The sequence below is a fragment of the Cibotium barometz genome, chromosome 61 (assembly GCF_041138505.1).
Source record: "Cibotium barometz isolate CiBa-2024 chromosome 61, ASM4113850v1, whole genome shotgun sequence".
Taxonomy (NCBI): Eukaryota; Viridiplantae; Streptophyta; class Polypodiopsida; order Cyatheales; family Cibotiaceae; genus Cibotium; species Cibotium barometz.
The window spans coordinates 9,333,286-9,349,429 of NC_141106.1; the positions used below are offsets into that span (position 1 = coordinate 9,333,286).

At 37.5% G+C, this 16,144-nt stretch overlaps 1 protein-coding gene across 4 annotated transcripts in view; it reads left to right on the forward strand.

Annotated features, from left to right (window-relative positions):
* LOC147604525 (uncharacterized) overlaps nt 1–361 on the forward strand; it is a 63,322-nt gene extending 62,961 nt beyond the window's left edge. For all 4 annotated transcript variants that reach the window (XR_015265289.1, XM_086794530.1, XM_086794531.1 and 1 more), the window contains one exon: nt 26–361. Coding sequence is in view for 3 of the 4 variants with exons in the window: in XM_086794530.1 (XP_086650656.1) it covers nt 26–133 (108 nt within the window). In the remaining variant the exon portion in view is untranslated. The remainder of the gene's footprint in view (nt 1–25) is intronic.
* The last annotated feature ends 15,783 nt before the right edge of the window (nt 362–16,144 follow it).

Here is a 16,144-nt window from a genome sequence, read left to right on the forward strand (position 1 = left end):
GTTGCTATGGTTTCTTTGTATATAGGTGATTCAAGAAGTGTATGGTTGTCAGGTACAGGAGACACAATCCACCAAGATAGTGACTAGGAGTATGGTTTATAGGAGGATTCAATGTTCAATGGGGGTCATGTAAGGGCCTTCAAGCACATTGTGGTGCTTCATGTAAAGCTTGGGTATAGAGTACCCTTTTTTTATAGTTTCTTTGAAAATGGGCTCCTGGGTGCCGTTACCTAAGAAACATGTTTGGGTTCCTCTATTGAGGAGAGTAGCCTTCTCCTCTCTTTATGTAGTATGTGCACATCTTGGTTTTGGTTACAAGTGGTGGGAAGAAGACTGATAAGCATGGCCATGGTTATTTGAATCACTTTGTAACTCTCTCTAGTAGGAGGTGATTAATGACACACACACACACACACACACACACACACACACACATACATACATACATACATACATACATATATACATACATACATATATGTATGTACCTAAATACATACATATATATATATATGTATGTATGTATATTTGTATGTACACACACACACACATATATATGTATATATATGTATATGTATATACATACATACATACATACATATATATATATATGTATATATATATGTATATATGTATATATATGTACATGTATGTATGTACACACACACACACACAAAAGTAACAATACAATTGGTGGAAAGAAGATTGATAAGCATGGCCATGCTTGTTTGGATCACTTCGTAACTCTATTGTAGAAGGTGATTGATGATGTAACTTGTGCTTTTCGTATTGTTGCTTACATACACATGTACATACATACATATATACGTACATACACACATACATATATACATACACATACATACATACATACATACATACACATAATATACATATACATATACATATACATATACATATACATATACATAAACACACGCGCATGCACGCACACGCACACGCACACGCACATGCACACACACACATGTATGTATATATCCAACAACAAAAAACTTAAGGATCATTGTATGATGGTCCTTACCCCAAAATCATATCCCAAGATGGATAGAATACATGAACTTGCTGTAGACTTGAAATCAAGGATCATAAATAGAAGAGTGTAAACAGACAACGGATCCATAAATCCAAGTAATTTGATGCTTTGATTGTTGAAAAAGAGCATGGCTTCTTTTATTTTTTTTCCTAGATATTGGGAACTCAAAGTCGAGGATGACTTCCCTCTAAAAGTGAGAATTGTTACAAATAGAAGAATCAAGTTTCCCTTCTTGATCGAGCTTAGAGAGCAAGGACTATGTTGGATTAAAATGCTCCATAAAAGAAAAATTCCTAAAGTTTGCTTATGGAATCTTACCAAAGAGAAAAAGGAGAAAAGTTACTTTGTATTAGGTAATTAATACTAAAGAGAAAAAGGGGAAAAGTTACTTCCTATTAGGTAAGTAGAAGTTTTCAATTCACTATCAAACAAGAAGTTGCTATTTCCTATGAGGAAAGTTCCTTTTTGTACCCCAAGCTAGAAAAGATGCTAAATCTAGCAATTTGGAAACCTATTTAAAGGCATGCCTTGCAAGATAATTATCATAGGGTAGTACTCATCCCACCTTGTACTCATTCAGGCTTAATCTACGGGGGCATTTCCCATTGGGGCTCTAATTCAAAGACCTATTTCCAAGCCCTAAACATTTGTGAATAAATATTTTTAACTTATGTGTTGTGGTATTTCATTTGTGAGTTTATCTATCAAAATCAAAGCAAGCCTTCATGTCGTGCACTAAAGGGAGTGGTCTCTTTTCTTGTAGGAACTTGACTTTTTTGAGCACTGCCTTCATAATTTACAATTTCTTTGAATTAGAATAGAAACTAGAGACATGGCCCTGCACATACAAGATGCAATTTCCACTCAAATTTTAATGCACATAATAAAGGATTATTTTCTTTATTGCTCCAAAGAGGAATTGTAGACATGGTATTTGGTGACATTGCTTGGTTGAGTTGATGATATTTGTTCAATATAGTATTTATACTTACCAACATTCATGTTTCCTAAGAAATATTATGTGATCAATAATCTCTATATACAACATAGGCAATTGGACGTAGGGTTCCATATTTGTGCTATACTTACCACATATATTGCAAGCTAGTACGATGTGATATAGGGTGGATGTTGGCGAGTGAAGCCTTATATTGTGTTGTATTGAATTACAATATACAAGGTCTATATTGCATAAATATGTAGAAAACATTAAAAAGTAGCTTCTAAAGCTTCGCAAATCTAGCCTATTTTTATTAAAAATGTAAATATGAGCTTTAATCGTCGAATTGAGTGGCCATCTTTTCATAAATAGTAGCTTATTTTCATCAATTTTCATCGACATGATCTGCTCTTTGTCGTCTATGCCATCTCATCCCTTTGTGGATGACATTTTGTTGATGAATAAGTTTTCATTTCTCAATCCAATGTTTATTAACTTTCACCATGTCTTCTTGTTCCTCTTCATGGACTCCCATTTCTCAATCCAATGTTTATTAACAAAAAACAGAGCACTCTAACAATGCTCTTCCTATAGTATGATCACTACAACGCGAGGGAAGCACACTTATGGGCTCTCATCTCACATTGTATTGATTGGTACACATACTTGTAAAATAGGCGTTTGCAAAAGATGGATGGAAATACCACTTTGCCATGTGTGATCTCAATGTTGGAGTGGGGACAAAGGTAAAAAAACACACACACACACACATACACACACACACACAATCATGATAAGGTCACTAAAACACTCACTCATAAGAGTGTGTACACATGTTTGAGAGAAAAAACCTCCTCAAGAGGAAAAAAGAGCCCCGGCTCATTATTAGATTATATCCGCACATCACTACCATGTAAATGGCTACAAATCCTCCTTATAGTGATGTGAACATGTACAAGAATTAAGTGAATGATTAATCCCAAATGATAATAAGCCCAAAGATTTGTGAAAAGATTCTAACGTCTTTCATGAGAGAGCCTTCATGAATATATCTGTCACATTATTGTGTGTAAAGACATAAGCCAGACTAATCTCTCATGCAATGCGTCTCTGCTTGACACATGCGAGTAGCATGTCTAAAATGCTGTCCATTAAGTAACTCTTACTCCTCTTTACATAGAGAGCACTCTCAATTGGATTGTTACAAAAACCATTTGTAACCAAGTATGCATTTATCTTCTCGTATCATGCTCTAGGAGCCTGCTTATGGCCATATAAAGCTTTTCTTAACCCATATGGCTAATCAACCTATATGCATAGTTCCAATACTCTTGTGGTTTACATGAGAAGGTTTATGTATCTTAGCCTTGTGGTTTTGTTCAGAAGAGGCATGAGTTTGCTTACTGTTTAAAATGCCCAACCAACCTATGCATAGTTCGGTTACTCTTTCTTTTTTGCACTTAGTGCTAATGCATCAATCACAACCATATCCGACTCTTCTTCTACTTCTCTAGTCTTTTTTTTTTTGCATTCATTAATATAATGACCTCGATTTCGATAATAGTTGCATTTACCTTTCTTAGGCTTATCACACCCCTTCTCGACATCCTTACCGAAAGACTCACGTTTGGCTTATAGTCTTTTTGAGAGAAAGCTTTGTCTTTACCTTTGTGATTGGCAACAAACGCCATACCTCCACATGCATACTAGTTCACCTTTGTCAGGGATTGCTCTTCTTGTAAGAGCACTATACCTAACTCATCAAAACATTAGGAAATTAACCCTTCATCATAAGTTGAAGTGTCGATACAAAACCCTAGAATAAATTGTGAGAACAATATGCACCAATAAAATGTTTGAATAGAGTTCATCAATACATAAAAGCTTCTCTTTGAGATCTTTGTTCCTTATGAGAAACTCATATATCAAGTCTCTTATGCATACACACTGGGTAAAGTGCAACAAGCACATCCCAAGCCTGCTTGGCATTTACATGAGCTACTATGGGAAATAATGCTCCTTTTCATGGAAAGTGTCATCAATGCATGTGTCTCTACATGATCCATATCATCCCACATGAATTATTTCACTATGAGAGGTGGAAAGTAAATCCCAATTCTTGCTACGTGCGCCATCCTTTGAACACTCTCCGCCAGCTGTTGCAATCGAACTTCCCTTAGAACACACATATACCAAATGCTCCCTCCAGCATTCTGGCGAAAGACAGTCCTTTAAGAAAACAGGGTTTTTATGCAAGTTTTCAGTTTTGATTTTCTTTTGAATACAATGAGTATATCTTAATTTCGTATCCCAAGACTTTTAGATCTCAGGTCTGGATTCCCAAGCAGAATTCCTCGAATCCTGTAATCTTGATCCTCAGATCAAAATCAAACGTCTCAACTTAGTTTGGGTGATTTGAGTGTAGATTACTGAACTGGTCACATCGTCTATTCTTGAAACTGAGGAAGGAGTTATGTCTTGGTCATAATCTGATTCAGGGGATTGAGTCTGGAAAGGTTCTCCCTGATCTATCTTTCTCGAAGGTAATAATTCAATTACTACTTTACTGAATTCAAAACTAAACACGAATTCCTATGAGGAATAAATTAGTCATTTATCTAAAATTTCGACTTTGATAGTTTTTCTAAATTTTCTCATTACCATCCTAGAGAATATGAAACGGTAAAATTTTCTTTCACAAAGTATTTACTTAATTTATTTACCCATATTCATGGGATTTAAACAAGGATTAAAGAGAACTCTTATTTTGATATAAAAATGATGTATGCATCTATTTATGCATAAAAATCCATTTTGATAAAAGTAACACTTTTATAATAAAAAAATACTTTTATGTATCATTTTATGCATAAAAATCAATAATGATAAAAGTAACACTTTTATAATAAAAAAATTCTTTTATACATCTATTTATGCATAAAAATCCATTTTGATGAAAGTAATACTTTTATAATAAAAAAATATTCTTTTATGCATCTATTTATGCATAAAAATCAATATTGATGAAAGTAACACTTTTATAAAAAAAATTATTCTTTTATGCATCTATTTATGCATAAAAATTCATTTTGATGAAAGTAACACTTTTATAATATTTTTTTTCTTTTATAAATCTATTTATGCATAAAAATCAATATTGATCAAGTAACATCTTTTTTTTTCTTTTATGCATCTATTTATGCATAAAAATCAATATTGATCAAGTAACACTTTTGTAATAAAAAAGATTTAACCATTATGCATCTTTCTATGCATAAAATTTATATCTAATGAAAATCACTCTTTTATAATAAAAAAATAACCAATATGCATCTTTCTATGCATAGAATTTATATCTAATGAAAATCACTCTTTTATGATAAAAAAATTAATCAGTATGCATCTTTCTATGCATAGAATTTAAATCTAATGGAAATAACACTTTTAGAATAAATATATTTCTACTATGTATTTTTCTATCCATAGAATGAAAATGACACTTTTAGAATACACAAACGATAAGGATTATTCTTTTAGAATAATAAAAGATGAAACTTATTTCATAAATTTTTAAAATTTTTTGCCATAACTTCCTTTGTATGGCTGATCATTTTTCAATTTTTCCTATCTTAAAATTACTTAAAAATTATCCCCAAATGGTTTTAAGCACTCTAAACTAATCAATTTTTACTTTTAAAAAAGAAACAATATGAAAAGTTTAATTTCAACAATTAGATTACTTAACTAGGATAAAGAAGGGCTGATCTTAAGAATGAGAGAGGGGGAAAGCCTTTCTAATAAGGCATAGCATCCATTTATCATTTCAAACAAAATAAAATTTAGAAAATCATTAAAAGAATAAAGAAAAATATAAGATTTCTAACTTACATGAATTCTGGGAGCTTTCCTTTGGCTTGATGGTTTGAGGGATCTACTTTTTATGTGAATAGTAGAATAGTTTTATAAATGTATTACATACATATGGAGGAATGTTTCATAGCATTTTCAACCTGTTTAAAGATCTTTTGAGGTGTTTTCTAGACGATTTATACAAAATTTGAGTGATGTAGCCAATGACCCTAAAATATGACAATCTAAGCATTTATAATCTCACCCTTTTTTAGACACATTATTATTTTTCAATTCCTATCCAATCTTGGGCGTATTTCCCTGAGATGGTTTTATTTATAGAGTTATAGTTTAGAAGCAATAGATTATTCGCAAGTCTCCTAAAAGCCACAAAAGTGGCTTTTTCTTTACAAGACTAGTGTTAATGTACTTCAAGTAAAAACATCTTGAAATTATTTTAGTAATAAGGCTACTAACTTTCTTTCTTGCTCAAGGGTGGGGTCTTTGGCAATGAATATTGGCTTAGGCTCTTTACTAAGACTAGTGAGGTTTACTTCACCTCGACAGAGCTGTCATAAGAGACACGAGGCTCTTCCAAAGATTCTTTGGACTTTTTGGCCATGTATCACAACATTGTCCCGAATGTTAGAGGGCTTAGAGGACTTAAGCACTTACCTCATATCTTCCTCTTGAGGCTCAGCAAGATCTTTAAGTTTGGCTTCCTTCTCTGCCTATGCCTTGATTTTGATGAGCTTGTGTCTAGCAACACAACAAAGCTTAGCTTACTCAGAGCTCATAGAATCCTTCACACCCATTTTTTGTGGTGTAAGTATCATGTGAATCCACAACCTCAATGTAGCGAAGCCAATGAAGATCAATTTCCATGGAAAAAGCACACTTCTTAGGCTTCTTCTTCTTATGTAGTTCTCTTTTTCTTGGTCGAGTAGTGATTGTGGACAGTACATAAGTGGCTTCTCCCGCTAAGGAGTCATGCCTAGACGAATCACTAGCTACCCATGGTTCAAAATCATTGTTGGCTCCCAAAAGAGATGTTATGTTGTTGGATAATCAATGCTTAAACCTTATATTATATTATCCAATGTTTGTACGATTCAAATAATCAGGAGAAGCCATGGTTGAGCAAGTCGAGCGCATGACATCCTCATATTCACATGGGAAGGTGGCATAGGAGCTTAGATGGTTAACGTATGGCTTGGATTAGATTTGACACACTGCCTAAAAAGACTACATGCTACACGAGAGCGTTATCTCATAACAGTCCATACATGGAGTAGGTAGACTTTACTCTTAGATACCTTGTCTTGCAACTGCAAGGCTCGAACGAGGCCCAAGATGAGCCCAAATGGCCATGGAAGGTAGATTGTATCTATACTCTAGAATGTATGATTACAAATCTATGTAGTCATGTCATGGCTGTCCCACATATAGAGGCCTATAAAGATATGTGGCTAGCTCCTTCTCCACATATAGTTCATCTGTAAGTTTACTCCTTAGCTTCTAAGAGCATATAGACTTCATCTTGGTAATTCCACATCAACCATTGAAGCTCCCTTTAGAGAAGCACAAGGGTGTGGAGATTGGCCATCTATTGTATCACTTTAATAATATAGTATTATTCTTTATCTCTATTATTATGCAATTTGAGTTTTAAAGTTTTGTATTGTGAAAGATCTTACTTCCTCTTGTATACACTGCATGTATTCTCTTACATGGTATCAAAGCTCTGCCTTGGTAAAAAACTTCTTTGTTAAATGCTGTCTACTAGCAGTCCCTTAAAGAAATGACATCTTTTGTTAGACCTCGCCCACCACCATCCGGTGCTGATAAAAAGCTTAACACCAATAATTATCCTTTTTGGAAGTTTAAGCTGGAAGTTTAAGCTTTCCTCCTATGAGCTTTAGAACATCGTTACTGGTATTGATGTTCACCTGCCACCACCAAGGGATACAGATGGTAATCCTATACCACCTATTGCCGACCTTTCCAAGTTTGGAGACGAAGCAATACAGATGCTTTGTGTGCCTTTGTCACAAGCATGGAAGATAGTGTGTTGACCATGGTTTAGCATGTCTTCACAAAACTGCAAAAGTATGGGCCTTGTGGTGCAAAGCCTTTTTTTCACCGAAATTGAAGATCTCTGTGACGAGATGGTTGCAATCGGTATCAGTGTACTCTCCTTGGATCTCGCTCATCGATGTGTAAGGGTATTGCTCCCTAAGTAAGATAGTTTTTTTACATCTTTGAATGTTGGTGTCAGGCATAGTCCTCTCACATTTGAGGAGTTCATGTCATTATTTTGGGATAAAGAGATAAGGATGCAAACTTGCAATAGTGGCAATTAGGCTTTCTCCACTAACACAAAGAAAAAGGGTAAGGATTTTGACTTTTCAAATCAAAAGAAAAATATTAAATGCTTTTACTATAACAAGAAAGAACACATAACCAAAGAATGTTGAAAAAAGAAAAATGCCAAGAATGGCACTATAAAGCAAGGAAAAATCTAATCATGCTGAAAAAATGGAGTTGTTTGTTGCCCATTGAAGAAGTGTGGAATGAGACAACTAATGTTGCAACAAATGATGATTCTTGGTCAATGACAGTGGGGCTTCTACATCATGTGCGCATGCATGCACATGGATATGCTAATCCCAAGGCTAAATCCCTAATTTAAAGGAGATAAAAGACTAGATTTTGGAGCATTGGCAACTGCCATATGCATGAAAGGCATAGTGGTGGACAAGGACTCTGTCAGCCAACACAGCAGATGGAGCACTTAAATAATGGTGTTAACAACAATGGATTTATTTAGGTCCATGAAACTGGTTGACACAGCAAGTCGGCTAGTTCAATTATCCTTCAAAGGCCTATAGCTCCTAGTTGGGGGGATATCACATCTCAAAGACACTAGGTCACATTTGTTGGATATCACTGCTCCACCCTCAGGTTACTACGCAGGCACTGGCTAACTCTACTTTGTGAGCCCCCCTATATGAGGAGAAGGCATTTATGAGTAGCATGGGTCGCCTGGTAGGTCGCGGTTTAAATATCGGATGGTGGATTGTGGCCAAATAGCATGAGACGATTTTGGAGAAGGTTGGCACACGGCCAACCAGGTTACATGCATATGCAGTGAGTTATTATACACCTACTGCATATGGGCTGTAAATTTTGGGTCCGTTGCGGCGCGCAATTTCACACCAGCCTACTTGGGGGCAGTTGCGGAGGGGGGCGTGAGCCCCCCTCCGCAGGGGGTCCCGAGGGGGGGGAGATGACTCCCCCCGGCCGCCGCCCGAAGGGCTGTTTACGTTGAACTCCATGCGGAATTTGCGAGCCAACCGGAATATAGATTCGGTGGTCATTTATGATTGCATGATGAGAAAAATCATGCGCGCAAAGCTCTATTTTTAGCAAGACGGTCTTTTCCACTAAAATCACTCTTCACCTATGCTTTTTGCATACAGCCTTCGCTCTCACTTCTTCCAGTCAGCTATATCAAAGCTTCTTCACCGAAGCACACGGCTGGGAAACGGTAGCTATCTATTGTAATTGCATACAGTAATCGAAAATTTTTTATTCTCCATATCTCTATGTTTTTTCTTGTCTAACAAAGATCTTGGCTTATGTTGTTTCGTAATTTCTTACATTCAGAGCATAGGCTCTAGACAAGAAGCTTTTGTCTAAGGAGATTAGGAGAGATGGCTTAACCCGCAGCAAACACACCTTAACATGCGGCTCCCAGCATGGGGTACTGAAGGAAAGTTAGATGGATCTAACTATACTCTATGGAGGTTCAAGATGAAGGCGATTCTCAATGCTTATGAGCTTTGGGATACTACTACTGGAGCAGATCAGAAGCCTGTTCCTATGCAAGATCCTATTGACCCCAGTCCTGGAGTCGAAGGGATATGCTCAATTGTCACAAGCATCAAAGATAATGTTTTGACGTTAATTCCGCATGTGGATACTGCTGCAGAAGCGTGGACAATTCTCAAGAACCAGTATGAGACAACCAATGAAACAAGAAAGTAGAATCTTGAAAATCAACTGGTGGCGAATGAGAAATTGTCCGAGACAGAGTCTGTGGAGCAGTTCATCACAAGGGTGAAGAACTTGAGAGATCAGATGGCAGCAATTGGTGTTGCTATCAGGAGTGAAGATCTTGCTAGATGGTGTATTCGCATTCTTCCTCCAAAGTATGACAGTTTGGCAACTTCTCTGAATACTCATGTGAGAGTTCCTCCACTCAATTTTCAGGATTTTTGTGCCATGCTACAAGAGGAAGAGCTGCAAAAGAAGAGGTTGCAAGGAGAGGATTCTGCATTCTCTGCAGGTTCAAAGAAAGGAAAAGGTAAAGACTCCAGTAACCCCTCTTCTGCAAAGGATAAAAGGAAGAAGAAGATAAAGTGCTTCTACTGCAAGAAGCCTGGTCACATTCAAACAGAATGTCGAAAGAAGGTTGCAGATGAGAATAATGGAACGTTGAAGTCCTCTACTTCAACAAAGGAGTCAAGCAACAATGCTCAAGCTGAGGTGGAGTTATGGGTTGCTATTCAAGAAATCTATGCAACTCATACAGCTAGAACTGATGATCATTGGATCATCGACAGTGGTGCGACCCGACACATGACCAGTCATAAAGATTGGTATTCCATGGGTGACACAACTTTTGGACGAGAATGAGCCTCCAACCATTGATGAGGGGCCTTCTGAAATTCGCCGTTCCAAGAGAATAGAGGAGCAAAGGAGGGCTCAGGAGCATCTTGTTAATTATGCTCTTATGTGGCAGAGTTGCAGAAAGTTCAAGAGCCCACCAGCTTTAAAGAAGCTGAAATAGATGCAAAGTGGATGGAAGCCATGCAAACACAAATGATTCCATCATGCGTAACCACACTTGGGATCTTGTGGATCGTCCAAAGAAACGCAAGGTAATCCAAGTGGGTGTATAAAGCTAAGTACAAATCTGATGGTTCATTGGATAAGTACAAGGCTCGACTTGTAGCTAAAGGGTTTGCATAGGTAGAAGGTTTTGATTACAAGGACACTTTTGCTCCCACAGCCAGATTGACTACTATCCGCACCATCCTAGCATTAGCAGCACACAGAGAGGATGGTCAGTCATGCAAATGGATGTGAAATCTGCTTTTCTGAATGGTTATCTCAAGGAAGAAGTGTATGTGGAACAACCAGAAGGCTTTGAGGTCCCAGGCTCAGAAGATAAAGTTTGCAGACTTAGGAAAGCATTGTACGGGCTGAAGCAAGCCCCACGTGCATGGAATCAGCGGATTGACAGGTACTTGATAAGTATCAGTTTTAAAAGAAGTCTTTCTGATGCAAGTTTGTACATTTTTGAAGAGAATGGCAGGTACATGTTGATTGCTGTTTATGTGGATGATCTTACTCTTACTGGAGATTATGAAGAGAAGATTGCTCAAACAAAGTCAGCATTATGTATGGAGTTTGAGATGACAGATCTCGGACTTATGCACTTTTGTTTGGGAATTGAAGTTTGGCAGGAGTCAGATAGAATCTTCATCTCACAAAAGAAGTATGCCATTGAATTACTAAAAGCATTTGGTATGTCTGAGTGTAAGTCAGTAAGTACTCCTTTTGAAGTTAACTTGAAGCTTTCAAAGGAAGATGCATCCACATTGGTAGACAATGAATTGTACAGGAGACTTGTGGGAGGTCTTATCTACTTGTGTAACACTCGCCCTGACATTTGTGAAGCTACAGGTGTTCTAAGCACATTTTCCAATAAGCCTCGGGAAAGCCATTGGAAAGAAGGTAAGCGTGTTCTAAAGTACATCAGTGGTACTTTGGATTATGGAATCACTTTTACAGGAGAGGCGGAGAAGCCACCTTGATAGGATATTGTGATTCAGATTGGGCAAGAGACATAGATAGTAGAAGATCAGTGAGACAGGCTATTGTTTTTCACTTGGATCTGGAGTTATCTCATGGATTAGTAAGAAGCAACCTACTGTTGCTCTTTCTTCTACCGAGACTGAATACAAAGCAGCATGTTTTGCCTCATGTGAGGCATTATGGTTGAGGAGGCTTTTGGTGGCAGACATGGGAGCAGTCCAGGAGCAACCTACAGAGTTACTATGTGACAACCAGAGTTGCATGGCGATTGCACGAAATCCTGTGTTTCATGCTCGTACAAAACATATTGAAGTTCAGTATCACTTTGTGCGAGAGCTTATCATGGATGAAGTGGTGGATTTGGTTTATTGTCCAACAGAGGACAATTGTGCAGACATCTTCACTAAGGCTCTTGGGAGAAAGACCCTGGAGCGACATCTTCAACAACTTGGCATTGGGTCGAAATGGTAGTTCACTTTCGGATGGACATTAAGGGGGGGTGTTGGATATCACTGCTCCACCCTCAGGTAACTACGCAAGCACCGGCTAACTCTACTTTGTGAGTCCCCCTATATGAGGAAAAGGCATTTATGAGTAGCACGGGTCACCTGGTAGGTCTTGGTTTAAACACCGGATGGTGGCCGACATTGTGGCCAGATAGCATGAGACGATTCTGGAGAAGGTTGGCACACGGCCAACCAGGTTACATGCATATGCGGTGAGTTATTATACACCTACTGCATTTGGGCTGTAAATTTTGGGTCCATTGCGGTGCGCAATTTCACACCAGCCTACTTGGGGGAAGGTGCGGAGGGGGGCGTGAGCCCCTCTCTGTAGGGGGTCCAGGGGGAGATGACTCCCCCCCGGCCCGAAGGGCCGTTTACGCTAAACTCCATGCGGACTTTGCGGGCCAACCAGAATATACATTCGGTGGTCATTTATGATTGCATGATGAAAAATCATGAACGCAAAGCTCTATTTAGAGAGACGATCTTTTCCACTAAAATCACTCTTCACCTACGCTTTTTGCATACAGCCTTCACTCTCACTTCTTCCAGTCAGCTATCAAAGCTTCTTCATCGAAGCACACGGCTGGGAAGCGGTAGCTATCTATTGTAATTGCATACAGTAATCAAAAATTTTTGATTCTCCATATCTCTGTGTTTTCTCTTGTCTACAAAGATCTTGGCTTTTGTTGTTTCGTAATTTCTTACAACATTAGCATAGGTAGGATAGGTTTTCCACCTTTTTGGGACATGCCTTCAGCTTCCAAAAACATGTACTTGTTTGTACAATATTAATATATTGAAAATACATCTCTCTCTCTCTCTCTCTCTCTCTCTCTCTCTCTCTCTCTCCATCTCTTCTTTGCATTTGCATCGTGTTTTAGGACTGAAAGAATACACAGAGCTTCTAGGCATGCAACATTCTAGGCATATAACCATTCGCAAGGATTAGTATTCCTCCCTAAGCCTGTGAGAGATATCAAGGTGATAACAATGGGTAATGATACAAAGTACCCAATAAAAGATGCAAGTACTATTTCACATATGTCTAAAGAAGGTTGTAACAAAAGTATTTGAAATGTTCTTTGTGTTCTAGATATGAAGAGAAACCTCCTTTCCATCTCGGCCATCACGGAGTGTGACTTGCAGGTTCACTTTGACAAGAATGGTGCAATTATTTTTGAGGGGGATGATAAGATTACTGTAAAGGCAATTCTGAGGAATAACTTGTATGAGCTTTCAACGTTTGCAATCCACACCAACTTGGGTACCAACAAACTTCAGCATGAGAGATATGGGCATCTCACTATACAAACTTTTGGAGAGATGCAAAAAAGTAAGCTAGCTGAGCATTTTCCAACCACCAATTTCTAACAATCTAGATGTATGTGAAGCTTGCATGATGGGTAAGTAGCACTGGAAACCCTTTCCACAAGAAACCATTTTTAGAGCGAAGGCTCCTCTTTAACTCATACACATTGATCTTTATGAAAAGATGAGTACGATTGCACTTGGAGGTCCTTCCTATATATATATATATATTTTTACGTTGATGGATGATTACAATAGCAAGATTTGGGTGTATTTTCTTAAGGAAAAGTATCATGCTTTGAAAAGTTTAAAGAATGACTTATACTAGTTGAAACTAAGGCATAAAAAAAATTCAAGCAACTTAGAACAGATCAAGGAAGAGAATTCATGTCTGATGAATACTTGGTTTCTACAAGGAAAGAGACACAAAGCAATAGCTTACTATGAGCATATTTGAATAAGAAGTGGAAGTAAGAATAAGAGAAAGTAGATAGCCAAGATTTGAAATGTATTGTTATTGGCCTATAGGGTTGGGGGACAAATGTCCACGATTGATAAAAATTCCTAAAATAGTTCAAAAATATGAAAAAAATCCCAAATTACATCAAATAAATATTTGGATAAAAGTGGTATAAAATTGGTAAATACTATTGAAGTTTTTCTTCATTGTGCCATGTTATAGTCGAGTTCTTTGTCGTTAGGCTATTTATGCTTGTGGTGAAGCTCGCATTGAGAAATATTGAAAAAGTTTCCTCTATTGTCTGGTTGTTAAGCTTTAAATGCTAAATCCCAAGTCATAGCATCATTCTTTAATGTCTTCTTCTTTATCTACTTCCAAATGTTGGGCTTGAAGTTGACTTGGCTATTGTTCAGTGTAGAAGAATTTGAAGGTTCAATCATTAATTCTCTTGATGATACTTGAATAGTATCTCTTGAAGTGTTCATCTTGAAAGTAGTGAAGTAATCATCCAATTTTTTAGAAGAATGTGTGAAATTCTGTGCAATGTTGAAAACATTATTCTCTTGCGTGATGTCAACTTTTTCATCCCATGTGGCTAAGGTTGAAACAAGTGTTATATGCACTTTGGTAATCTCTGTCTACAAAGAAGTCCATTATTGGTGACTCATCACATTGATATAAAGAATCGAAGGACTTTTTAATATCACTTGCTATTCTTTTAAAGTCATGCTGGTGGAAGAATCCTTGATGTTGTCAAGTGACTCAATAAAGTTTGCCATAGATATGTCAAGGTTAGGAGAGTCAACTTTACTTCCCCAAATGGGTTCCATGTCAGTATGTGAACTCTCTAAATAAATGATTGAAGTAAGGCTAGCAAAAACATGAGTGCATGAGCTACTGTATGTTTTTCTTTGGAATTATTGGAGCAATCTTCTAAAGTTGAAAGTTCCACATTATAGTTTTGAGTAGCATTAGGTCATTTAGGGCATTCAAGCCATCTATGGTTGCCATTATAAATTGTGCACAATCCTATCTTTTGTTGTTCATGAGAAGACAAAGCTATTCTAGGACAAGGAGTACAAAATTGGTCATGTCTAGAGTCCCATCCACGATCAAATGCACGTGGTTGGAAGAACTATTGATGCTCAAAATGAATAAAAGATAACCCTTTCTACTATCGACAAGGTTGCTACAAATCTTACCAAGGAGAAATGGGTCAAACACGATTCTTGATGAAGAATGTTCATAACCCTCGTGAGCTATATGTGTACCGCTGCCATAACGACCTTGAGAGGATGATGTTTGAGAATTCGGATTTAGATATGCAACATGCTCATAACGTAATGAATGGTGGTAACAAGGTCAACATACTTTTGCACATCACTACGAAGCGTGAGGTTTATACCTTGAATCAAGGCATGAAGTTCGACCGCTGGGGAATAGATAATTAATCTAAAATATCATATTAGTAAACTGTGAGAGATATGAAACTAGAGAACCAATTTGGTCTTGTCACAAGTGAGCACATGGATACAGAAACTAATTGCCAAAACACATCATACATTCAGCATCCGTCACATTATAAGCATATTCCAATACATCTTTCACATATGTCAAGAACATATACATCCTCAAAAACACAAAAAGATAACCTTACACATGACACAACACTAGGGGCTAAAGTATGGCCAGTCTCCCTACCCCCTTGGTATCTTTATTACTAGCACAGTATTCTCTTGTATAAGACATGGCCACCCAGGAGATCATACTTCACCTTTAGCACTAGATTTATCCAAATCAGTGAAATACAAGAAAGCAGACAGACCCTCGATCACCAACCCAAGGCAAACTAGTACCAACTGCTTTATTGATTCCCTTGAGGGACCTGTCAGGCCCATCCGAGTGTTAGTATGTGATCACACCCAGCTTACAGCTATCCACACAGCTATTTGCATATAGCCAGCTATGTTTCAAGCTTCATGGCCACCCAAAGGTTCCACCAGATCATAGCCAGCCATGTTTAACACTTCCTAGCCACCCGAAGGTTCCACCAGATATCATAAATGAGCTAGCTATGTTTCAAGCTTCCAGGCCACCCGAAGGTTCAAGCTTGAAATATAGCTAGTTATGTTTCAAGC